The sequence below is a fragment of the Hetaerina americana genome, unplaced genomic scaffold, assembly GCF_022747635.1.
Source record: "Hetaerina americana unplaced genomic scaffold, ioHetAmer1.1.p SCAF_9, whole genome shotgun sequence".
NCBI classification, from domain to species: Eukaryota; Metazoa; Arthropoda; class Insecta; order Odonata; family Calopterygidae; genus Hetaerina; species Hetaerina americana.
In genome coordinates, this window is record NW_027287538.1 from 72,475,222 (window position 1) to 72,501,810 (window position 26,589).

General features: G+C 39.1%; 2 protein-coding genes across 2 annotated transcripts in view; one reads left to right on the plus strand and one right to left on the minus strand.

Moving 5' to 3' along the window:
- Positions 1 to 2,932: 2,932 nt before the first annotated feature.
- LOC139698677 (protein 60A-like) lies at positions 2,933 to 17,796 on the minus strand. The gene is made up of 7 exons (XM_071597549.1): positions 17,522 to 17,796; positions 14,881 to 15,042; positions 6,814 to 7,066; positions 5,955 to 6,115; positions 4,969 to 5,229; positions 4,717 to 4,793; positions 2,933 to 3,420 (listed from the first exon to the last, which is right to left on the minus strand). The coding sequence occupies exons 1-7, from the start codon at positions 17,766 to 17,768 to the stop codon at positions 3,160 to 3,162; spliced, it is 1,422 nt and encodes a 473-aa protein (XP_071453650.1). The 5' UTR covers positions 17,769 to 17,796; the 3' UTR covers positions 2,933 to 3,159.
- Positions 17,797 to 18,990: 1,194 nt separating this feature from the next.
- Positions 18,991 to 26,589, plus strand: part of Ziz (dedicator of cytokinesis protein Ziz) — an 82,117-nt gene continuing 74,518 nt past the window's right edge. Inside the window, exons 1-5 of the mRNA XM_071597456.1 lie at positions 18,991 to 19,201; positions 19,306 to 19,422; positions 22,837 to 23,012; positions 23,106 to 23,175; positions 24,484 to 24,813. Of these exons, the coding sequence (XP_071453557.1) occupies positions 19,103 to 19,201; positions 19,306 to 19,422; positions 22,837 to 23,012; positions 23,106 to 23,175; positions 24,484 to 24,813 (792 nt within the window). The 5' untranslated portion in view covers positions 18,991 to 19,102. The remainder of the gene's footprint in view (positions 19,202 to 19,305; positions 19,423 to 22,836; positions 23,013 to 23,105; positions 23,176 to 24,483; positions 24,814 to 26,589) is intronic.

Genomic DNA, 26,589 nt, shown 5'->3' on the forward strand with positions numbered 1-26,589 from the left:
AATGAATATGGTGTACAGGAGGTATTTTTGTTGCATAAAAAGTAGAGGCAGGGTAAGGTGTTAGTGGGCCATGCAAGACAGGGGGATTGGTTGCAAAAGTGACAAGACTTGAGTGTGAAAGAAGTGTGCTCTGCACTGGTTTGGTCGTGTCAAGGGAATGGATGAATTAAGTCCCACCTAAGTAGGTAATTAGATCAAGGGGTGCTAATGTTTTGAGATAGAGAGGAAGGGGTAGACTTGAGTAATTTGTAGCCAAATGTGGTTGAAGAGCTGAAGAAATAGAAGGATCTTTGGAGTCTTGAGGAAGAGGACAGTGGAGCAATAAAATATTCTAATTAGGTGAATGGATGCCATCCCAAATAGCATATTACACCACTGTCTTTATGCCCTTCAAATCTTGTGCCTCAGTTAATCAATTTTTGTTCTTGAATCATGGTCCCAAATGCAACAATTTGATGAGTAGTCTTTGAATAATAATGAGAGAGATAAAATGCTTCCTCCACTTTGTCATCATCATTATATTTTCCAACTATGTATTTCACTGTTTGTTGTTTCTTCAGGCGAGCACCCTATATATTGCTTCTCTTACCTCAAAGTTAGGGAGTCAAGAATCTTGCAAATGGCCTTTTGGGCAATCCTTAGCCCAATGGACACGGAATAAGGGGACATACTGATTAGGTCCCCCCCTCTACTAATTCAGTTGATCTACTGTCCTTCATCCTCAATCATTCACCCTCTGATAGCCAAGCTTCCTTGAATTGAAAATAATCATGACCTCTTACTCTCAACCCCTAAATAAATATATTTTCACTATAATGAATACTGCCACCATTAAATATAAATTTGAACGACAACATCAACACTAGTCACCATGGTGAGTCAAAGCAGTGCTGTGGGAATCCTTGAAGGTGGGCTGCTTTTCATACTCCCAAGACAAACAACATAGACCCAAGAACAAACAACATATGTATTATGGTTTGTACAAATGCTATAGTTAAGGAATAATTTGGTGGGAGTGGACCAAATGATGGCCAAATAGTAGTATGCGCTCTACAATTAGTCCACCAATGTGTACTGACTGTGCTATCATTTGGGCGTATGTATACTTTCATACATATAGATTCATATTTTCCCCTATAATTCCCTTGGAAAAATGATAGTGGAATGTACTTCACCAAATCATGAAATGATTTGGTAAGGAACTTAGAATGTTTCCTTGCTGTGTGTGCATTTTGAATTGTATTCCATTGTTTTTTTTCCCAACCCTACTGAAAGTACCAATTAAAATAACATGAGCAGTTGAGGTTTCCTCAAAATTTTAGTCTGCATCAGTTGAATTTATCCAAGGAAGAGGATCAATGGATTCTGTCTTTTCAACAGATATACTTATGTGGCTCCGAGACAGCCAGGGAGGGTTGCTAAAAAGTGAAATGGAAATTCCCAATCCGTAAATTCTGGAATGTGAATGAATCTCTTTCCACAGACAATCAAGATTTAGTGGGGATTTGGCCGATTGAAGAAGAATTGGTTTTGCAAGTCATGGTGGTACAGAGGGACACATTGGCCTTAAGAATGCAATGAGGATCATGTGTCAGACAGTTGATGTGTATGAACATATATATGTACACACACGTTGAAATTGATAAACCTTTCCCATGCATCAGGTACATGGCTGTACTCCAAGTTAGGTTTACTTGATCCAAGGCTAGTTCAAAAACACCAAATAAACCAATTTGTACATGGAGGAAATGGGGCATGGGAAAAACGAGATAAAAATGAAAGTAGGTGAATAACTCATATAATCAGTTAGGTTTGCTGATGATCAAGTTTTAGGTTGTCAGTCAGCAAATGGTTTGCAAACTCTGCGGAGTGCATTGAAAAGTCAGTGCAATAGGTATGTGATGAGAATAAATGTAATTAAAACAAAGGTTTTGCGGTTTTCTAGAGAGATAAAATCTAAGCTAAATATGACAATAGGAGGACAAAAACGAGCTGGTGGAATAGTTCTACCAATCTCGGAAGTGTTTTGGACCAAAATGGTCTAAGTAGTGGGGACATACGGAGAAGAATAGCGTTAAGCAAAGAAGCTTTCACGGGCAGGAAGAATTGATGACTGTGGCGGTGAGTAGGGATAAAAGGCTCATTAAAACTTTGAAATGGAGAGTGGTTGTATTCGGCATGGAAACATGGCTATCAGAATAGGATGACAGGTGTTGATTGGAGGTTTTTGAACTGTGGGTGTGGAGGTGGTGAAGTGCACAGAAAGGAAAATAAATGAAATGCCATGCATAGTGGGGGGGGGGGGGGCAGAGGGGATTGTTGGAGAAGTCCAAAGGAAAAATGGATGCAAAGCATATTGCTAGGCAATGGGATTTTGAAGACAGAAAAAGGAGCAAACGAGGAAGGGGAAGGAATAGGATAGGGATTTTGGGCTGTGTTTTGTTACGGTGACAATTCCCTTGTCTCTCTACCATTTGGTAGCTTGGGCCCATCAAAAACGTACCTTAACAGGTAGATTACCGATAACAATAATTGGAAACTAACAATGGCTTCAAAATAGTGCTTACCTGCAAATACCCAGCATCAAACAAGAGAATCCTTAGTGGTATTTGACCCAAGTCATTCACGATTCAACGACAGTAATCAACTCAAAGGTTTGTTTGCTAGAGCTCAAATAATACTAACCCCGAAGGTGTGTAGAACGCACACATCATTACAATAGGGCAATAATACGGGGTCCAGTTCCTTATCCCCTTATTATTATTATCCCCTCTTTGCCACCCATATTTTCACTGGAAGAGTGAAATCCATTGAAATCACAGCTTGGACAGAGCTGCACACAGAGTAATCAGAGGCACCTCTTTTAGTTGAGCCCCTTGGCTCTGGGCTAGCATGCCCAGTTCTCAATTATCTCATTTGGAAAATTACAGTGGTTTTAATAATTCATTTTATTGCTGTTATCTGGTTTTGTCATAATTTGACCTTTCACAGAAAGAAAATATCATTAAAATGGCTCACAATATTTTAAATGGGATGTCTAAGTTGGCTTATGCAGTAGAAGGAGCAATGTCTCTTTGATTACCCATTTAAATAATTGCAATAACACAATGGAGGTGCACAAGCATATCAAATGTCACTTCATTTGGCAGCCTTGACATGCTAATGGCAGCCGCAACTTTTCACCACCATGTTTTTGTACTTCTTCAAAATAACATTCGAGTCATCGAGGAAATAGAGCACCGAGATGGGCGTGAGTTTGGTTGGGGCACAGCACGGCTTTGGAACTTGTGAAGGCTTCATGAGGTGCACCAGTGTTTGAACAATGGCGTGGTTTGTTGCATTCATGTGTGCATTCAGGGGGAAGTTGCATTCGCCACTGCAATAAAAAGCTCCATATCCATCCGGGGCAATAATCCAGTCCTGGAAAATTTGAACAATATCCATGCAGTTAGTGAATGGACAGTAATATTTTGCCAAAGTAGGAAGCATATAGATTTAAAACTTAAAAATCATTTGAAACCTGAAATCTTTATTCTACCTTAAAGGTAGAATGTGATATTAAGGTATTCCACTGATTAAAAAGAAAGTTCAGGATGCTTCCAAATGAATGTTTATGTAAAAGTATAGTGAAAACTTGCTCTTTTCTACATAATCTCTTATCATTTTTTCTCTACTCCGGCCTGCCTTCAAGCTATTGAGAACGCCTCCCTTCCCCTTATCCCCTTGCGCACAACGTACTTCCATCTAACATGGCCTTATCAACATCCCGCTACCTTTCAATATCTCCTCTTTCTACTGTCTCTGCCTATTTCGTCTTTCCCCCAAGTGACTTCCTTTCTTCACCTATCCTATTCAAAATGTCTGTGTCTCTTTTCCTCTCTGTCCAACTTATTTTCTCCATCGCACCTACATCCGTAAAGCTATCGATTGCTCATCCTCTCGCCTCAAAATACCGAGTCTCCCATTCATACATTACTATGCATGGTATCAAAGTCTTTACAATCTCCGTAAAACTCTTGCATATTCAGCCCTCACAAAAAGAGATGATAAATGGCATTTCCATTAAAGAAATAATCCTTAAAATGGAATTCTATGGAAGGAAACATGTATTTACATTCATTCAATTAGTATACAAGTATAATTTATGACTTAGGGGGTATTAAAATACCAGCAAGTTAGTTTGATCTGGATGTACCACTTCTCATAACTATCACAGTGATTAATAAAATTAATATGAATAATAAATGTACTGAGGATGACACAGTCAAAGATAATGGGGTAGAGACCAAAAGATAACCTCATTTATTTCTGACAGACATTGAAATTTTTCCAAATTTTCATCTAATTATTGGAGGAAAAAATATTCAGTCAGTCGTGTTCAAATGAGACAATTTAGAATAAGCTGTGATTATCTTCACTCGTGATATGGGCCATTTTTTCATTTAGATATCTGGATGAAAAATGCATCCCATATGGCAAAGGAGAAGTAAGTAACGAAAATGTTTTGATCCATTATACAAAAGAAGAACATGAGACCTAGATAAAAACTTTTTGGAGATGATATTGAAATCTGTCAAGACATCTTCCCCCGAGCCAACTACGTTTCCAGTATTCAATTTACTCTAGTTCATTTGTCTGCCTAATTATACATTCGATGTAAATGCTTAGAAAATCAATTATCAATATAACATGAATAAGAAATTGATAGGCACTAACCTGCCACTCCAAGTCACGGAAGCTAACATAAAGGGTTTGTATTTGACAACTGCGAGAAGACCAATGCCCAGGAGAATCTGCAAAAGTAATAGCTGAGTAGTGAACAAAAAACTAGGGATAGCAAAAATTTGAAAATTATAGCCATAATTCTCAACCAAAGTATAAATGAGAAAATAAGGCAAAGAAAAACTTAAACCACCATCATCAGGAATTTCATATTCCAGGTATAATGAACCAGAACCAATCCCTTACCAAGAAGAGGGTTCCTTGGGGTAATGTATGGGGTCGATGGCTCCATTTGGCGATCTATGCCCTTGCGTTTTCTCCCACTGCCCATTCGTGTTTTCACTTCCCTTGTTGAACGAGAGTGCACACCGTGGGCCCTTCCTGGCAAAACAGATGAGCCGAGGAATGCCACCAGGAAGGGCTCCTTGGATGACTGAGGTGATCGACCACCAGAGCCCACTGGTGGCCCAACAATGCCTACATCTTCAGGGTGCAACTCGTGAGAATCTGTGGATGTTAAACATTTGTTAAGCATTCCGACTTGTGTACAGACGATGTAGTGCTCAAAAATCCCCCTTACCCAGGCTCACAAATGTTAAGCAGTGTCAGGTAAAATGATTAAATTGCCCAAAAACATCACTATCATTAGACAGAATTTCCGAAGATAATTTCAAGATGCCACACCTTGATAAAAGTGGTCACATTACGATGAATTCTTAAAAAATGTGATTTTTTGTGCATTCCACACTGAATAATCATTGAAGACATAAGTGCGGACAAATAAGTTGATATACACCATGCAATAATGAAGAAAATTTCTGTAGGGGAAGGTGGAACAACCAAGTGATAACTTAATGATCTAGATTTGAAATTCAGCTAAGATATTAGGCATTTTCATTGCAATTTACTACTCATTTTCATTTGTGCTTTAATTAATTTCAATTTGCCTAAGGATGACGTGCTACAGTGAAATTCACCAAATTATTCTTACATTACCATGGTGCTGTGCTTTAAGTCATCTAAAAAAATAAGATTGCTTGTCTTAATGTCTAATATTTTTAATAAATGAAACAATATGACTTAGGGTAGTAGATGATGATTTAGCGGTAATAATATAATATAATATTCATACTCTTGCATAATCCTTTGGTGAATAGAAATTATATGGTCCACAAAATTCATGCTGCAAACTCGATATAGATTCAGTTTTGAGCCCACAATATTCAACTCACTTGAGCGGACAGACAAGTGCAGCCCCAGATTTGTTTCTGGTTGGCGGACCCACGTCATCAAGGCACCCGTCACGTTGATCAAGATCCAACCTTCACTCTCCGATGACCACTCAACAGAATCAAGCAACTCAAGGGTCCCAGTCCCTTCCTCCTCGCCACTCCTGAATTAACGTGGGAGTGTAAAGTACAATGCACAAATAATTAATGAAAAATCAGTGCCCTTATAATAAGACAAAGTCGAATCACACACTATGTACTCATATCAATATCATAGGTATCGGGGGCCAAGAGGGCATAGTTTACCCCCCAACTTCAAAAGACTAACCCCACATATACTGTCTTCAACATAAATTTGGGGGAAAGAGAAGGGGGTAGATCCCTTGGCCGAGTAATGCTGTTAACTAATTGACTGATTGGAAAATAGGTATTTTTCATTTAAACTAAGGTTACCTTCCTCAAGCTATTGAGATTCTATGGAAACACTCCTTCAAAGTTATTAAACCAACAGCTGCATGGTGGCTGGATGAAGTTTTTTACAGGATAATACCGTTAACAAAATTCACCAGTTTTGTAGTTTGCATAATGCCAGCTTGATTTCTTTCCTCCCAGCCCTATTGCCATGTCCACCCCACCACCTTGTTACCAAAATAAAAGAAGTGGTGTCAAGGCTGTGGATTGTCAACTGCTGAAGGACATGAGATGACAGTTTGCAAGTTATCATTTGGTATGCCAAGCGATCAATCCATACTTCTGATATCTCTGAGGCACTTAAATTACTCAGCAACACATGAACACCTGGTCTTGTGGACCATTCCATTGGCGGATTGATTAAACGAATGGAAAACAAGAGAATACTCACCCTTGAACTCCTCTGGAAACAATCTGGTGCACGGTGACGTTGAATGAAGTTGGCCCATGAAAAGGGGGACCAAAGGCATGGTTGACATGCGTGCAGACAGGACGCAATGCTCGACGGAAGAGACGAAGCTCAGCTGCCACAATGCTCTCTTCGATAGGCACCTCTGACACGTCAAACCACAGACGGCGGCCTCTTTCATGCCGAAGAGGAATATCCCAGCCCTTTCGGGAATGGTGACCCCAAGAAGGATCTCCTGAAAACCATGGTACTTAAATGTTAACTGGTTAAGCAGGGCTCAAGGGGAAGGGGAAAGATTGGTAGATGGGTGTGCTGGGCAAATGGGAACATCAGGAAAAGCACCCTTGATTGCAATACATGCCAATAACGTCCCATTTGAACTACAATCAAACCAGGTAAATATATAAGGTGAAAAATGAAAAGGAAAAAGAAATAATGAGGGTGCATGAAAAATGTACGTCAAATTAAAATTAACTAATTGAAAAAACGCCTTTTAGATTACCAAAAGTAAATGACTATCATATCTCAAGAATACAAATGTAAATGAGGGATTTGAATAGCTAATTTATAACAAGGAACAATTTTTTTTATCCTAAGGAGACAAAGTTAAAGGCGGGAGAAATACAGGTCTTCAATAGGTGAGCAAATTGGGAGACTAATTTTCTTTTTTAATCCCCAACTGACAAATACATAGTAAGGTACAGAATATCATACATTATGTAATCGTATATGATGTGTCAAGAAGTACAGTAACTTAATGATTACTACCCAGAAAAAATAAAATTACACCTACATGCATAATTATGTGCACAATATAAAATTCAATATAACCCCGAATTGATGCAGTCATTCACACCGTAAAAACATTTTCATTTAAGTACATAAACAATTTCTTTTCAAAAATAGTGATTTCTTATTTTTTAAACTAATGGAAAGCTTGTTGAACATTTTGATGCACAGAGAATGAGGTCCTTTGGTTATCATTGTCATGCTAACATTATTATTACTTTTTATTTGCCCAGAGATCACCAGGCTAAGATGCATAAAAGAAATGATGCTCACAGTTACATCATATTTGGCACAAACCCATGGATACTGGCTGTAACATGCATATGAAATATCAATTCAGAAAAATCATTGATCACCAACATGAATTGGACCATGACCATTGCTAGAAACTAAAAGTATGAACTTACTGGTCGGGAATATTGTTGAGATGTTCGTCAACCGAGTAGAACATATTACGCTGTTGATATCTTTTTAATTTATGCCTGAATGCAGCAGTTCCCTTTGTATCCTTGATACTTTTGGGTAGTTTATTATATAATCTGATGCCCATTTCATTGGGTCCTAATTTCAATGCTTCAGTTCTTATATTCCCATAATGGATGTCATCCCTTCCTCTGGTGTAATGATGATGATAGGCAGAGTTAAGAGAATAGTTGCCAATGTTATTTGTTATATATATATATTTTTTTTTAAGGTAATCTACCGGTTAAGGTAGGTTTTTGGATGGACACAACTACCAAACAAATATTTTATTACTCCTAACAAAACACAATATCCATCATCCTACTCTACATCAGGCCCTTCTTTATCTCTGAGTACATTCTTCCTGCCTTCATCCCGTCCAACATCCCTATCCTGTTCCTTCCCTTTCCTCTTTTGCCCAACATTCTACCCTCTATCACAGTCTTCAACATCCCACTGCCGGTCAACACCCCCTTCATCCACTTTTCCTGCCTCCATAGGATTGCTCCCAACAAACCCCTCTCTTCGCCCACCATACCAAGTACTTCCTCATTTGTTTTCTTCTCTGTCCATTTCACCTTCTCCATTCTTCTCCACACCCACATTTCAAAAGCTTCCAGTCTACGTCTATCCTCCTGCTTCAATGACCGCGTTTCCGTGCCGTACATAGCTACGCTCCATATCAAAGCTTTTACGAGTCTTTTCTTAACATCCTTACTCAACGTCCCCGTCATTAACTCCTTCCTCCTTGTAAAAGCCTCTTTGCCTAGCGCAATTCTTCTCCTTACGTCCCTACTACTTTGACCGTGTTGGTCCAAAACACTGCCGAGATACGTAAACTGTTCTACCTGCTCTAGTTTTTTCCCTCCTATTTTAATGGTGAGGGTGAAAGAAAGAGAAAAAACAACTTTGCACTTCCACACACTTTTTTAATGTAACACGACCATGGTTTCGATGCTGCGCATCATCTTCAGGTACAATACAACAAAATTATTCAACTTATATAGCCAGGAGCCAGGTAGGGGAAGTCAGGGAGGACTTCCCCTACCTGACTCTTGGCTATATAAGTTGAATAATTTTGTTGTATTGTACCTGAAGATGATGCGCAGCATCGAAACCATGGTCGTGTTACATTAAAAAAGTGTGTGGAAGTGCAAAGTTGTTTCTTCTCTTTCTTTCACCCTCACCATGAAAGAATTCCACAAAGTTAAGCCTGAAACTGTTAGCTCCTATTTTAATGTTAAGCTTAGCCTTTTTCTTTCTAGAAAATCGCATAACCTTTGTTTTATTAATATTGATTCTCATCCCATACCTGTCGCACTGAATTTCCAATTCACTCAGCAATGCTTGCAGCCCCTTGGCTGACTGACAAACTAAAGCTTGGTCATCAGCAAACCTAACTGATTTTACGAATCCCCCGCCCACTTTCATTCCTACCTCGAGTTCTTCCCATGCCTCTTTGATCATTTCCTCTGCATACAGGTTGAACAGCAACGGTGATAATGGGCAACCCTGCCTTACACCCCTTCCTAACACTGCCCATCCTGACTCCCCGTTTCCCACCCGCACCTGAGCAGTCTGAGACATGTACAGGTTGCGGATTAGCCTCCTTTCCCTCCAATCTATTCCTATTTTCTGCAATATACTCATTAGTTTTTCCCAATTCACTCTATCAAATGCTTTTTCGAAATCTACGAAACAGGCAAATACCTCCTGGTTATGTTCTATATTCCTCTCGATTAATAATCTCATTACCGCAATGGCATCACGCGTACCTCTCCCCTTCCTAAACCCAAACTGATCATCCCCTAAGTAATCATTTGCCCTACTCTCTATCCTTTTGTTTATGATCCTGAGAACAACTTTAGCTGCGTGGGATATCAAACTAATTGTCCTATAGTTCTCACATGACGTGGCCTTTACCTTTTTCGGAATCGGAACTAAAACTGATCTCACAAAGTCTTCCGGCCAGATTCCCTCCTCATAAATGCTACGGATCAGCCCATATAGCCTCTTCCTCCCACATTTTCCTAAGCATTTTAAAAGTTCCACGGGAATGTTATCTACCCCCACGGCCTTATTTAGTTTCATCTCCCTTAATGCCCTTTCTATCTCATTGTCTAGTATGCCTGGACCTAAGCTGTCTTCCTCTACGTCATTTTCTTTTTCAATGTCTAACTTTGTTGGTCTGAGTTCTTTACTATACAGTTCTTCTATATACTCCTTCCATCTCTCTTGGATCTTTCCTGCGTCAACTATTACCTTACCCGCCTTATCTCTAACTGTTAGCATAGCTCTTCCTTTCTTACTTCCCGATAACGATTTAACTGTGCTGTACAGCGCACCGATTTCACCCTTCCTCTGCAGACTTTCCATATCCTCGCACTGCGTCTTCCACCATGCTTCTTTTGCCTTATTTGTTGCCCGCCTCAATTTATTGTTCAATTCTTTGTACTTCATTTTGCCTAATTAGGTATTTATATTCTTCCATTTTCGCCGCTCATCCATCTTTGTAATCATCTCATCCGTGATCCATGGTTTCCTAGTCCTTTTAGCGTTAACGTTTCCAATAGTGTCTTTTGCGGCTTTAGACAACCCTTTCTTGATCATTTCCCATTTTTCTTCGATAGTACTAAGCCCTTTGCCATCCTCCATGATTTTCTCTACCGCCTGTTTGTATTCCTTCCTTTTCAACCCATTTAATGCTTCTACATTCCATTTTTTAACTCGCCGCCCCTGCCTTATCTTTTTGAAACGTACGCTACATTTCATAACAACTAAATTGTGGTCTGAGTCCGCATCCGCTCCCGGGAAGCTGTGGGAATTTATCACACTGTTCCTAAACCTGTGTCTAACCAGGATATAATCTAGCTGATATCTTCCTGAGTCACCTGGCATTTTCCATGTATACCTGCGTCTTTTGTGGTGTCTAAACCAAGTGTTGGTGATGACTAACCCCTGTCTCCTGCAGAACTCAACTGCTTTCTCCCCGCGGTCATTCCTCGTGCCTAAACCGTAGTCCCCTACCTCATCACCATCTCTTCCTTCGCCTACCGTCGCATTCCAATCCCCCATCACTATCAAATGTTTCCCTGCTGGAACACACGCGATCATGTCCTCTAACTGATCGTATATCCTATCGACCTCTTCTTCCTTATGGTTGCTCGGTGGCATGTATACCTGAATAATAACTATGTTCGTCGGTTCTGCTTTTATCTCCACTAGTAGTATTCTATCCGTTACCTGCTCTATGTTGACTATGCTTCTTCCTACCTCTTCATTTAATACTATGGCAACCCCTCGTTGGCTCTCGTCCCCACCGCTGTATATTATTCTATACTTATCACTCCAGTAATCCCCGCTATCTTTCCATCTCACCTCGTATAGACCTAAAATATCTATATTTCCCCTTTCCATCTCTCGCTTAACATTCTCCAATTTCCCTGTCCTCATCATTGTCCTAACATTCCACGTTCCTATTCTAACTAATTTGGTCTTCTTCTCCTGCATTTTCTGTCCTGCTGCTGCTGGTTTTCCCTTGCAAGGGTTTCGTGGGATGACGACCGCGGAAGCCTTGCCTCCCCCGCTGCCGGGCACGACACACGGCCGCTTGGGCCGAGCCCCGTGGTTGCCAGGACTCAAAATATCTCTATTGTCCATCATATTTTTTCTTGGGAATGATAATTGAGGTGGTTTCCCGTTGCCTTCCTCAATAGTGTTTTTAACGTGACACCATCACTTACTGGCCGCCCCACTGGGGTCAGACGCCATTGCAGCCGCCTCACTGAGGAACAGACGCTGCGTGGACTACCTTTCGTCTGGCTCCTAACCTTCGACCTATCTGGCATGGGTGACCCTACCAGGAGCAATTTTTATTACTCCCGCCAGCACAGCTCTAGGGGTCATCGGAACGCACAAGCCCTTCCACCACGTCAAGGTTGTAGTCCGGGGAGGGTATTTGTTATATATAGGATTAAAAACATAATGTAGATGCACAGGAGTGGTAGCAAATTTAATTCATGGAAAATAGGCCTTGATGGAGAATTGTGAGGTTTCCTGGTGATGATTCTTATAGCTTTCTTTTGCATTTTAAAGATGGTTTGAGAAATAGCAGCTGATTATACAGTAGGTTATATTTGAATACATTTCCCCATAGTATAAATTGAGTAGTACAGTTTTACTTGTAGTTTCATACTGGTGTCTTTATAAGTAGCAAGTTGAGCTGAGCTTGTGTGGAAGGGCTTTACATGCATAACCCAAGAAATATTTGCCCACAAAAAATACCTAGATATTTACATTCCGTCACATGCTCAATTGATTGGTCATTAATTTTTACAAGCAGATCATCTGACACGTTATTATTGCGTGTAAAGTATACTATTTTACTTTTATTTATATTTAAGTCTAGAAAGTTGTCTGTACACCACTTGTTTATTGCACGTGTGACAGTGTGCTTTGATTTTTCCACCAGGCTGGGAGATGTTTGTGTTGGTTGGTATTATCACATTAGTGTCGTCAGCATACAACACTGGTATTATTCCTTCATTATTCTGTAAGCAGTTAGGTAGGTAATTGACATTACACACAGATGATTTCTTGTCCCAGTCTTATAAGTGTGTGCACCATTATTTGATGGGATTAGAACCATGTTCTTTTTTACACAAATTACTGAATTATAAATAAACACACAAGGGACTGTTATTATGGCAAGGCTTTGAAAGAGTCGTCTGCAGTGGGTTCTATAGGATTTATTGCACATGGACCTGAGCAATTTCTTTCAAACAATAAATATTTTAGTTAACTTAGTTGATGACCTACTTCCCCAGATTATGATACAAGAGAATAAAATAGACGATAGCAGAGTGTTTTTAACACATCCATACTAACAGTATGCTTCAGAATTGAAAGAAGATAGTAGACAGAATTTAATTTTTTACTTAGATGTGTGATGGGTAAGTCCATTTCAGGTATTTATCAAAATATATTCCCAAAAATTTACAGTCATTAATAATTTTACAGTTACTTGTCATAGGCTGAGAAGTACTTTTATTAAAATGACAGGTTTTTGCAGAGAATATCATGGCCTTAGTTTTTATTTAATTAAGAATAAGGCCATTCCCATGTCACCACCTGCCCATGTCATAACTAATGGATTCACCTAAAGGCATCAAATCTTCAAAGGATTTCTGATACAGCACAACGCTCACATCATCTGCAAGACAGTTACTGAAAGGATTTACATGCAATTTTCTTGGTAGATCATCAATATAAGTGAGAAATAGTGTTGGACCCAACACTGATCCTTGAGGAATGCCTTTATCAACAACTAATGGTGAAGAGAGGAAGACTCCTGTTGCCATTTTAGTATTGTTACTTTAGTATTATTAGTTGCATTTAAGATTAGTTCATCATTATATTCTTTGTTTTCTTAATAATATTACGGTACAGCTTATTTAAGTTAGAATATTCATCATGCAGTGTTTTATCTGTAGAGGACATTATTTTGTGATATAGTTCTTAATACCCTGGACAAATGCCTAATTTCTGGATTGATCCAGTTTTTTGAATGGTTTTAGGGTGCTTAATTGGTTCAAGGGGAAAGGCTGAGTTGAAGTGATACAGAAACATTCTGTAGACAGGTCAAAGTTACTGTTCAGGGAGTTATTCTCGTTCAACGACTTCCAATTCTCTCAACTCAAGATAAATTGAAAGTTGTTGACATTAAAGTCACTAATGATTTTCTTTAATATGGTAGGGGCATCGGTAGATTTGATAATTTCAGACGCACTGAAAACAGACATAATTGCACAGTGAGCAGACAGAGCTGGGTCAAAAACAACAGTATGAACTTGGGGTTCTGGATAGTCTGTGAAGATGTTATCCAACAGGGTATTTGAACTATCTGTAACTCTTGTAAGATTATTAACCAAGGGTTTTTTGTTATCGGAGGTTGATCGAGACAGCAGTTCTCCTTGATTATTACCATCAGTGAGAAGGTTACAATTGAAGTCTCCTGTAAGAATTATTGCAGGCCTCCTGGAGTAATTTGTCCTATTATACGGCAAGTTTCTAGTTTTTCAATGAAGTCCCTAAAGGATCCCATGAGAGATCGATACAATGCAAAGATAATAAGAATTTGCTCATTGACAGTAAGTTTTACCACTGAACATTCAAATACCTGTTCAGTGTTCAGGGACTGCAGATTTATCTTTGGATTTTCATGCACAATAATGTATTTTACATAAATCACCACTCCACCATGGCATTTCACTTTTTGACAATAACAGTCCCCTATCACATACCGTGGAATGTTGACATCCAAATCACTCAACTGATGCTCACAAAGGCAAATTACGTCCAATTTGTCCATTAAAGTTAATGCTTCAAGGTCTCGTAGCTTATTATAAAGACACTGTATATTGAGAACTAGGATCCTGATCTTACTCTCCCCACTGAAATGGGACTTGTTATCTCTGCCACTTCGTATCAATTCAGTTCCACTGAATTAATACTGAACAATTATGACATTTGTATTTTGGCAACAAACTTACACTACAAAGACAACATCATAAAAAAATGTAAATTAGTGCACATATGTAAAACAGTATGTACACTGATGGATACGCCAAGTTTATGATGATTTTAACAACCGTCTACATTGAACTATCTTGCCTTTGTCAACAGGCAATAAGGAAGTTTCTCATTTCACCAACATTGAGAAATTGACCATCTTGTTCCTAGTATTTTTAGGACTCTCGAGATGATTACACGTTACAGATATTGCATGTGTTATCTCACCGTGACTACGGAAACTTATGATTGTGTCACTCTCGTCAATGGCACCAATATCCGCTCCACTCAAGCTGAGACCAGTCGCTGCTGACTGCAGGCCCTCTTCCCCCAGAGCTTCATAGAGGCCAAGGAGAAACTGAGGGGCAGACCCTCCAACCATTCTACGTCCTGCAACATATATAGATCCATCGACTGCATAAGTTACAATTATAAAGAGAATTGCAAGCTGTAAGTCCTTCTTTGAGTCATTAAAAATAAATAATTATGGCAAGAAATGAATTGTTGAAACATGGATGTCAAGGATTCTGTCCTTGTGTGCAAAGGTTCTGTTCAATGAAAGTACCCATTTATTAGGACTTATAGGTGTACGCAACAGAATATTAAAGATTTTCCATTTATTGCAGATGATTTTGGATCAAGCATGACTATTGTCAGCTGGTCACTTAGGTTGGAGCATGCTTCAAGGTTTAAATCTCTATGAGATAAACATCTCCCACTCTAAATCCTCTTTCCCTCGATATTATTCAAGAATCTGATAAAAATATTCCAAATTCTGCAGAAAACCATGTAGACTCGCAAAACCAAAGTAAAACTTCAAATATATTAAAATGAACAGAATTATACATCTTAATCTGGGGGTGTACCTCTGCGGGCACTCAGGAGCAAAATAATGGGGACATAAATTCAATCATTCTTATGTATGTTTATCATTTGACAGTAATACAATAAAAACCTGAAACAGAAAAATTCCCACACAAATAAATGAAGGAGATTAGGTGACTAGTTTTCAGTGATTAAAATATGCAGCTTGAAAATTATAAAGAAGTGCGTGGATCTATTTAGACCACCAACTCGCTCAACATCAGATAATTTCATAATGACAAAAGGTTTACAGCAGGTTATCATATTTCTGAAATAAATTTTCCTGAAAATTCAAAGGCAAGAGATCAGCATGTGCAAGCTTTAATGCGGTATATAGTCAGCAAACATCTAGAAAGAATAATTACCGTTTTATCCATGCTTCAGAATTTTGTGCTTTAAATATCCAACCTTCCACTAAATAAAACGGGTCTCTTGCCTCATTGTCGTTATTTTCATGATGGCAAAAATGATGTTCTTCATTAATCGCAGCAATAAAATCTAACTGAAAAATTATTGGACAAGGTTTCAAATTAACTGACTACCATTCTACATAATAGCCACGGACGATGAAGAGAAGTTATGCCTGAAAGGTATCGTTAATCCCGTAAAATTTGAACTGGACTATAAATATATAAGTACACGGCTCGTTCGAAAAGTACAATATTTTGAAGCTAAATTATTTCGTGCGGGAAAACGGAAAATTACCATCGTGCTCAGACATTACTATGAAGAACAATGAAAATTACCATGGAAAGTGCAATACTTTACTGTGAAAAAAATGCAATCACTGCAAGACCATGGGAAAAATAAAATTCGTCCATAACCTTGGACCCCCTCTTTTGTTGACTATATTTGTGGATATTTTTGAAGATAAATAACATTTGCTAATAGCTCTCCAGATCCTTCCACACAAGTTCATCAAATCAAAAAATGACCAACTACTATTCATCTGCTAGGGAGCCTTTACAAAGTTCCGCATTTTCCTCTCATTTAATTTAGATTTAACGATTCTCTTGGCGACTTATCTAAGTTACCGGTGGGTGAAGCGGCCGCTCCATGTAAAAAAAATTGCGCAATTGATCACAAACTCGCGTCTTTTAAGCCGTATTCTGTTCACAGCAGAAAAACCTACGTGCGTATATATACAAAATGCTCCACACGTATGGCTGAATGAAGGACGTTAAGGTGGTTTAGCATTCTATGGAAAACATTGGAATAAATTACATCATGGTATCTTCTATACTGAAACCGCAGGTGACACTCGCTCGCTCATTTCCAGTCTTCAAGAAAGTAATATACAAGTTACGGCCACCTCCGTCACAAAAATGGATTGTGCTTTTGTAATTATCTCACTGTGTTACCTCATAGTTAGCTGAAATGTATAAGACGCAGATGAAGGAAAGTTTCATTTCTCCAAAAGAACTAACTTCAACGCCTCGTATTTTACGAACGTGAAAATGATAAGAAAGGGATTGTTTGGTGCATCTACTCAAAAATGGTAAAACGAAGTCCACTCGAAATACTTGGAAGTGGTAAATAATCTACGGAGTGTAAACTAATGTGACCTTCGTCACCCATCAAATTCTCTTTCCTGGAAAAGGTCGCACCAACGCGCCACGGCACCCAAAATATGACGTAGTTTTAAGGATATTTCGGTTCGTCATAGGTAAACATAATAGTGAAAGCGACTTTGGGCTACGCCTGATATTTAGGCTAAACACGGGTACCTTCTGGGGACCATACATACACAATCAGCGTTATGCTTATTCTTGGAATCAGAAACTGGTAATCCCACACACATATTAGTGCATAAAATCAGTTGTCAACAAGGGAACATTATTAAACACTTCCAAAAGTCTTTCGCGACTGGTTTTTGGTTAAGCAAGGCTTAAAGTTGATCAGGAACATCTCGTTAAGCCTCAAACGATGAAAAATTACACCAATTAGTGTATATCCAAAATTCCTTAGGTGAAATCGATACAAATGTAGAGAAGTTGAGTCGCACCTGAGTGCGCGGTCCGGCGCCTAGGCAGAGGCCTATTGGGAAGACCGAGAAGGTTCAGAATCTCATGCTCCACTTCCTGTTTTTCTCTGGCAGATAAAGATCGGTGCATCACAGTGCTATCCAATCCATTGTCGATGTACAGTCCTGAGAGCGATGCTCCAACCGTCGACACCACCGAGACAAGAAGTAAAAATCGAACAGGAAGCACCCATGGATTGTTTGCCATGGAAGGACCGGAACCTGCCATCACCGCATTCACAACACAACTGTGTCCTCCCTCGCATACTTCCTCGCATCATTCACCGAGTCTCACAAACCGGTTTGCCAATGGGATGGGCATCTGTGAGCAACGTTGCCAATTCGTAGTAGTAGTAGTTTTGAGGGGAGGCGACCGACAGCTAAGGTCATTTGCGCCATAGGGGATGGATAGGAAAGGATGAAGGGTGGAGAGAAACCCGGCGTCGGCATTAGCCTACTCTTTACGAAAGGCGCCAAGGGGTCCGCAGTTTAACGTCCCATCCGACGGACGGCGTACTCACTCAAAGTGCCCTCCACAAAGCACCTCAAGTAGGGATCGAGATACCTCTGAATATCATCCATTTCATCCTCATAACCTGGGTCAATGAAACTTATTTTCAAGATAAAAACAACGAATTAATAAGAATTAACGGCTTAAAAACTTGGCAGTCTGGTAAATGTGGAACTGTTGGCACTGTAGCTCTTCCTATACATAAAAATTCAATTTCAAAGTAATATATGTGAATATGGCCACTTTTTTAATAACCCTTTTTGGACAATATAAAAGATATATGATTTGGCATTTTCCCCAAATACTAACGCCAGCGCGGCTCTATGGCAAAGTTTTTTGAAAATGGAAGGAAGTATAGCAAACCAATGTGCATGGAGTGCAGCTCATATGCATGGAGTTCAGAATTCCATCATTATTTATTGCAGTTAATAATTGATGTAATCGATTGATAAATTAAAAGCACATTCGGATTCCAAAATATGGCTCATATTGAAAAAAAATATCAATTAGAAAACCCAGTCTGTTTTGATTGAATGAGCAATCCTTGAGTACTGTCATTAACACTACGAAACGATTACCATTAAAAGGCATGATATTTAAGATTTTATACATCGTATAGCATATTGCGTTAATGCATGCCTAATCACTTTAAGTAAACACATTTTGACTGAAAAAAATACGACCGAAATATTAAGGTAATTCCACAATTTAAGAATTGATTTATTGCTCGTTAGACATACTTACGATTTTGGCGCCTTCTGATGATTTCCTCTCCTCTCAAGTTTTTAAAATATTTGCCAAGAGATGCCACTAGATGTAGAAATTTCGAGAAGAGAAACATACATTTACTCCCACTCTTGATAGAATACGTAACTTCTGGGTTCCTTCTGTACGTAAAATTGAAAATTGAAATGTTTTGTTTTGTGTATCGATGGGCGTATGCGTCGAATGAGTATGGTCCGGATGTCGAAAACTCTCACTTTTGAGCTATATATTTTCATTATTGTTACGGTTTACCTCGAAATACAAGTTTAAAATAATATTTATTGAAAATGACAGAAAGGAAGTTCACTAAGGCACTGGGGAAGCCTGGAATGGCTGCACAACTAAGGGAGACAGTGTCCCAGGTTGTAAGAGAGACCGCCGTTCAGGTAAGCAAAGATTTTTACACCCCTCCGTCTAAGCATTAGTGGAACTTTTCTTGTGTATTGCCTGGTTAAAGCGGCAAAGTGTAATAGTAATGTTTCCTTTGTAGTGTAAACCGGTGCAAGTGGAACCTCTGGATTTTGAAACTTTTGTTTTGAAAAATAAGACAGTGCTCCAGAATGACCCTCAAAGGGAATTGCTTTTGTATCCCGCGGATGACGTATCGGTGGGTATTGGCCTTATTTCGACAATTCATTCTGAACTGTCTGTAGGGAATTTAAAAACTGGGTTTTCCCTGTTAATCCACTATTTTTCATTTCTCCACCTGAGGATTTGCCGTAGTGAAACAATCTCCCGGCGATGATATAATTTCCATTCAAAATTTCCTCCTTCCTTCCAAAGTTTCCTTTCATTATGTTTTATACCTTTGCGGGCATCATTTGACATTATTTTAGCATTTGCCCTTCAGGAAACAAGGCAGTCGATGAAAATGTGGGTAATACTCCTCAGTTACGATAACTATTAAATGCAAATAAAAAAAACATATTTTCCTAACTTTTTCTTTAACTACCTACTGTAGTAGAAATATTGTTGTGAAATTCTTGTCGAGGGCGTGTGTTTCTCTCCGAAAGAAATTCAGATTTTTAAATTCTCTTCTGGTCAATGGTTTGAAGCTATTTGGAGTGTACCTCAACTGTATGGTGTCATGGATCTGTAACACACGTCGTTAAATTGGAAAGAGTGACACGCGAATTTCTGCATCCAATCCCCAGGAAGTTACGTTCCCACGGAAAAAATCAATTATAAAATCATGAATTCCCTTATCTTTACTCTCTTTGAAAAAGAGGGAAAGAATTGACTGTTTGCCTTAATCAAATTATTAGATCAGAATTTCACCGCCCAGTGTAACTAAATCAACTATATCCCGAAGGCCAACACACAGCAATACTAAACCACTACAAGGCTAAATCAATTTCTTCCAGATTTTTGTAGTGCTAATCAAGCTGTAATTCTCCCTTAATTAGACCAAATAATTTTGGTAATGAGTGAAATTCTGTTGAACCGTTTTGATGTTTAATTAAAGCTACGAAACTCAACCATAAGCTGATCTAATTTTTTTTATCCATGCACTATTACAAAACACTCATTTTATATTTGAAATATTTATCTTATTTTATGCAGGCGTAAGTTTAATGTCTTTATCACTTCATAGAATTAACTTGCACTTGAACTCTTTGATGACCTCTATTAATATATAATTATCAATAGATTTCCATAGTGCATTTTGGGGTAGGTGATGGGTGATGGTTGAGTTCACCCAGTACTAAGCCTGATGGCATGTGAAATTCACACATCGGGGTAGGAGGGGCAGTTCCTTTCCCTGTGCCGGTAATGGCTTCCCAGGAAGATCTGGTACCCGGAAAATCACATAGCTTGGGTGGAGCTGCAGGTGCCCAGAGTGGCTTTCCTGGGAAACGAACCCAGACCCTTCAGTCAGTAGTCCAACACTCTACCCCTGGACCACCACGACCCGCATATGTGTATTTATATTTTTTTATTTGTTAAGGGATATTGGAAGCTGCAGGAAAAACTATAGGAGCTGTTAAAGATAGGAGCTGGTAAAGATAAGGAAACCATGGAAACAGATGAGATGATTAGAAAGACAGATGAGAGAAGGAAAAAGAAGAATGTAAATGAAGCGTTGGGTAGAAGGAAGTCAAATAGTTAAATAATACATTGAGATGGGTAACAAATAGAGCAAAAGAAGCATGGCGGAAGATGCAGTGTGAGGCTTTAGAAATTTTGCAGAGGAATGATGAAATTGGTGCACTATACAGGAAAGTTAAGACACTGGCAGAAGGCAAGAAGGGAAAATTTGTGTTAACAGTTAGGGATATGTCGGGTAAAATAAAAGTTGAAACAGCAAAGATCCAAGAGAGATGGAAGGAATTAATGGAAGAATTATTTAGTAAAAGCTCCCAGCCCCAGTCCCAGTCAAGGCGAATGATTTTTACGCTCTGAAATTGTTGCATTAAAATGCACATTAGCGGATGACTCCGTTATAAGTTACTGTTGCGGCATCTCCCGCAGTTTCTTTGGAATTAGTAAAAGCTTTTGGCCAGTAAGGTAAGACATAGAAAGAGAATATGACGTAGATGAGGATGGCTTAGGCCCAGGAATATTTGACAATGAGATAGAAAGGGCATTAAGAAAGATGAAATCAAATAAACCCGAGGGGGTTAACAACATTCCTGCAGAAGTACTATAAAGGTTTAGGAAAATATGGTCTGAAGATACTATATGGATTGATTTGAAGAATCTATGAGGAAGGAATCCAGACGGAAGATTTTTATGAGATCAGTGTTAGTCCTATTCCAAAAAAGGTACTGGCTACATCATGTGAGGACTACAGAACAATAAGTTTGATTTTGCATGAAGCTTAAGTGTACTCAGCATCATTATTTTGGGGATCGTCAGCTTGGGTTTAGGTGGGGAGAGGCACATGTGATGCCATTGCAATAATGAGATTACCAATAAAGAGGAACATGGAAATTAATCATGTTGTACTTGCCTGTTTGGTAGATTTTGAAAAGTTGTTTGATACAGTGAATTGGGAAAAACTAATGAATAAATTGCAGAAAACAGGAATAGATTGGGTGGATAGGAGACTAATCCTCAACCTGGATATGTCTTAGACTGCTCAGGTGTATGTGGTGAACAGAAGGTCCGGATGGGGAGTGTTAGGAAGAGGTGTAAGGCAGGGTTGTCCAGTATCACCGGTGCTGTTCAATGTATATGCGGAGGTAGGAGGCATGGGAAGAAATGGAGATTAGAATGAAAGTTGGTTGAAAATTCATAAAATCAGTTAGGTTTGCTGATGATCAAGTTTTAGGTTGTCAGTCAGACAAAGGGTTGCAAACTCTGCTGAGTGCCCTCAGTCAGTGCAATAGGTATGCGATGAGAATAAATGTAATTTGAAAAAAAGGTTTTGCGTTTTTCTAGAGAGAGAAAATCTAAGCTAAATGTTAAAATTAGAGGACAAAAACTAGAGCAGGTGGAACAGTTTTACCAATCTTGGAAGTGTTTTGGACCAAAATGGTCAAGTAGTAGGGACATAAGGAGTAGAATTACCTTATACCTGTACATGGAAGCTTTCACCAGTAGGAGAGAATTGATGCCTAGGATCTTAATTAAGGATGTTACAAAAAGTCTTGTCAAAACTTTGATATGGAGAGGGCTTATGTATGGTGCGGAAACATGGCCCTTGAAGCCGGATGATAGGCATAAATTGGAGGCTTTTGAGATAATGTGGGTGCGGAGAAGGTAAAGTGGACAGAAAGGAAAACAAATGAGGAAGTGCAAGGTATGGTGGGACATGAGAGGGGAATGTTGGGAGAAATCATAAGGTAACAGGAAAAATGGATGCAAAGCATATTTATTGATTGGCTACGGGATGTTGAAGACTGTAATAGAGGGGAAAATGCTTGAGGTATAAGTCTCCCTGTTTTCAGATATCATGTTCTTATTTTCTTCACCAAAGTAAATTTTTTAAATGCTAACTGTATGAATAGGCAGAGTGTAATTATACCAGATATCAATGCATTGATAATAAATATCTCCTCTCTTTTTTTTCTCACAGCAAGTTGTCCTGCCTCGCAAATATCGAACTCTTGGTAATAATGTTCCATCGGAGGAGAGTGAACTTGCTGGCTGTGGACTCTTAATCCGGGAGTGCGTGAAGAGCTATTCATCAAATTGGAACATAATTCATTATAAATACAGTGCATATTCAGGAAGCTATTTAAGTTTACCAAAGTAATTCATTGTGCTCATTTGTTAAATTTTTGTTTCAAGTGTTCTGTGCAGTGTATAGATTTTTAGATTCATCATCAATTTTCTCCTTTTCAGAGTGTTGAAATATGAGGACCTCAATGATGAAGTGTATGAAGTGGATTCAGACATTGATCCAACGACTGAGGTAGTATAATTTATTATTTTTTTCTATATGTACCCTGAAACATCCATTTGATTCCTTTGTATGTCCTTTTCTGCTGTTTATGAAGTCATTTTTCCTGGAAAAATTTGTAGCCGTTTAATGAAAAAATATGCCTAACAAATTTCAATTTTATTTGAAAAAAATGGCATGAGAGGCAATAGCATGATAAAATGGATCATTTTAGTTAAGGCTAGTGAAAGCCATTCAGAGATAGTTTTAAGGTGAACTAATTGCTATTTCAGTTACGAACTAATTTGTTTGATGTTGACAAACCTATGTTTTAGGTTATGTGCCAAAACAAATCAGTGTACTTGGCTGCTCACATAGACCCATGAGGATAATAGGTGTGTTGATTCTCCCATTGCAAGTCTTTTTTAGAGGGTTATGGGTCAGGATAGTTTATGTCATATGGGCAAATGTTTTTGGAAGCTCAATATTCGACCTTAAGCTTTGAAAGGAGGACTCTTGGTGGCCTGCTGAAATTTGTTTGTTTTTCTAAGGTTTCAATGTCCCGGACTCAAATGCATTTTTTATGTTAACTGGACTTTCTGGAGTTGATATATTGGTGTAAAATGACCTTGACTGTCTTAGAACCCTATTGCCAACTCATTGGATGTTATCCAGTTCTAGTGGGGAAAATAACTAATGGAAAATTGGTTTGAAAAGCTTTCTGGAATTGTGTGCCACTTATGGCCACCATTGATGATTAATAAAATTACTGGTTTGTATAATACCTGCTTATCTGGTACAGTTCATCAAGAAAGATTCAGGAGATCTTCCCCTGGTAATTTTTATTTTGTCTATTTTGCTGCAAACCGAAGTGGGTGAATTTTTCTACCATTTAAAATGAATAATCTCCCATTTGAATGTTCCCACCGGATCTTCTTGTTGGAGAGATTGTCTGTATTTATTCTTATTATCGTTCACCTCATGGGGAATTTCGTGTTCCAAAATGACCACCAAAGATATTTAAGGGTAAGTAAAGTCTTGTGTAAGGACAACAGATATTTGTGGCCAGTGGCCGAAGACAGTGAAATATTTCAAAATGAAATAGATTCTAGTGAATCTGAGATTCAGTGACCATCTGCATATTTTGCAATGATGTGTCAAATTAACATGTTGCCATTTTTTTTTGTTTCTCCCCTTGTTCACATACATTAGTCGTTTGATGACAAGTTCGAATGAGCTGTTAGTCATTTGTTTAGACTGCAATGTAATATTGTAATTGCCTTTTCGGATGTATCCTAGTGGGAATTTAGTTGTAATTGTTTTCAATTCCTTACCTGGCAGGTATGCTGTTTGCCAGTGGACCAGGATGCTGTCTCAAAGCAGGGGGTGCTGCTCGGGGCACAGGAGGCAGAGGCTGCAGTGGCGCACTCACCAGTGCAGCACTCCCTCTCGGAGCTGCCGTTGTCATCACGACCGAGGGCCTCCCGCTCCTCCTCCCTCTCACCATCCATTTTCCCCCACATGGGCGGCATGATGCGATCATTCAAAAGACGCCACTGCCTCCTCCGGAGGGAGCCTGATGGCACCCATGCGCTGCGCCTCTACAAGGACGAGAACCGCAGTGAGGTGAAGGCCACCATAGTCATTGATCTCTGCTCGGCCGTTGTGCAAGTAAGTGAGCCTTACACATTGAGGCCAGTCCATGGCTTTTGTGATACCCCCGCCTGTCTTTCATTGACCAAATTCCATGGTGTGTTTGTGTTCTGATGGAGATATCTGTTAACATTTGCGTGAGGGAAGGTTTAGATGGTAAGGGAGGCATGTGAAGTGCCAGAGACTGGAGTAGGTGTGGAACTCCTTAATTAAATCTGTTAGATTTGCAGATGATCAAGTATTAATTAGCCAGTTAAAGGGTTGTTATCATTACTTAGTGCTTCTCAAGGTCGGTGTGATAGGTATTTGACATGTGGTCGTAAGGAAGTGAAGGATCTGAAATTCTCCAGCAATAGGAAGGCTGAGATGAATATCAAAATTGGAGTACCCATGCTGGAACAGGTTGAACTCTTTGGGAAGTATTTTGGATAAGGGTTGGCAGGGTGGTGGGGACGTTGATGGAAGGATTTCGTTCAGCAAGGAAGCATTTAGGAGTGAGTGGGTGTTCATGACTGGCAACGTTAAGTGAAAATGTAAAGATATATCTGGAGAAATCTTTATTATCAAGCATAGCCTTGTATGGCTCAGAAACTTGGTCATTGTGGCGAAGGCATAAGTGTGGATTGGAGGCTTTCAAGAGTTGTGTGTGAAGAGAATAGAAGGATGGAAAAGAAAAGAGCAAACGAAGTCGTAGGCATGCTAGGCGGGGAGAGAGATGGCTGTTTGGCAAAATTTGATGAGGGCAGGGCAAGATGGTGCTGAGGGATGGTGGGGGGCTGGATGTGAAAAGTAAGATAGGGGGAATGCTGGAAAAGCAAGGTTAATGGTGGAGAGGTGTAGTGTAGTGCCATGGTCTATGAAGTTCCATCGAACGCCAGTAATTATAAGCTCTGCACTTTTATTGTTAGCATTAGTCTACTGGGCTGGGACAGAGACTTTCATTGAACACAAGTGCTACTCACTATTCTGAAGTCCTGACTAATATGGCATGAGATATTTTCCAATCCCATTCTTAGTGTAACAATAACTCATAATTTAGCTCATCCTACTTTGTACTTCTCTTAATTCCATCTTCAGTGGCTATTCATGTCTTCCACGCACAATGCTTTCCCAGAATTCTCCCACCTAATACCACCAATCTATGTTTATCTTCTTTTGTTAACAATTGTTTCCTAGCTGCATAAAACTATTCTTCATAGTCTTTTTTTTACATCTGTACCTAAGGTGCCTGTTAATGACTCCCTCCTCTATGTAAAGCTTCTGGACACAACTCAGTTCTACTTTTAATGTCCGTACTACTTGTGCACCTTGTGAAATACTTCCGTAAATAGGTCAACTGTTATGCCGCCCTCTACTTGATGGAGTCCATTTCCTCAACATTAATCTTTATCGCAGTCTTCCTCTTGCATGAAAATTTTGTTCTCTTTGTTTTCCTCTGATTTATTCTCATCCTAAATTTGTCACACTGGGTCGTTGCTCTTAAGCAGTTATCTGAATCCCTTCACAGCCTAGCTAACTAAAGCTTGATCACCTGCAAATCTGACATGATCAATTCTTCACCTACTTTCATCCCTACCTCAAGGACTTCCCATTTCTTCCAATTAAAGAAGATTTATCCGAGTTAATGAATTAAAGCAGGTATTCTATCAAACTACATGAAAATTCAACTGTGGGCGTTAGCTTTAAGTGATTGTTGTGTAGGGGTTCAAAAATATTCCGTTAACACTTGTTGGCAATTCTTAAAAATATGGAGTTTTCAATACTTGCTATATTTTGGAGTTGCCTATCCTGGCC

Bases quoted from the DNA above. Each gene is read 5' to 3' on its own strand.
- LOC139698677 (XM_071597549.1), bottom strand. From the start codon at position 17,768: ATGGCAGGTTCCGGTCCTTCCATGGCAAACAATCCATGGGTGCTTCCT. The intron at 7,067-14,880 runs GTGAGATAACAC...CATGGTTTTCAG, and splicing joins CATAAGTTTCCGTAGTCACG to GAGATCCTTCTTGGGGTCAC. The intron at 6,116-6,813 runs GTGAGTATTCTC...ACGTTAATTCAG, and splicing joins GTTTCCAGAGGAGTTCAAGG to GAGTGGCGAGGAGGAAGGGA.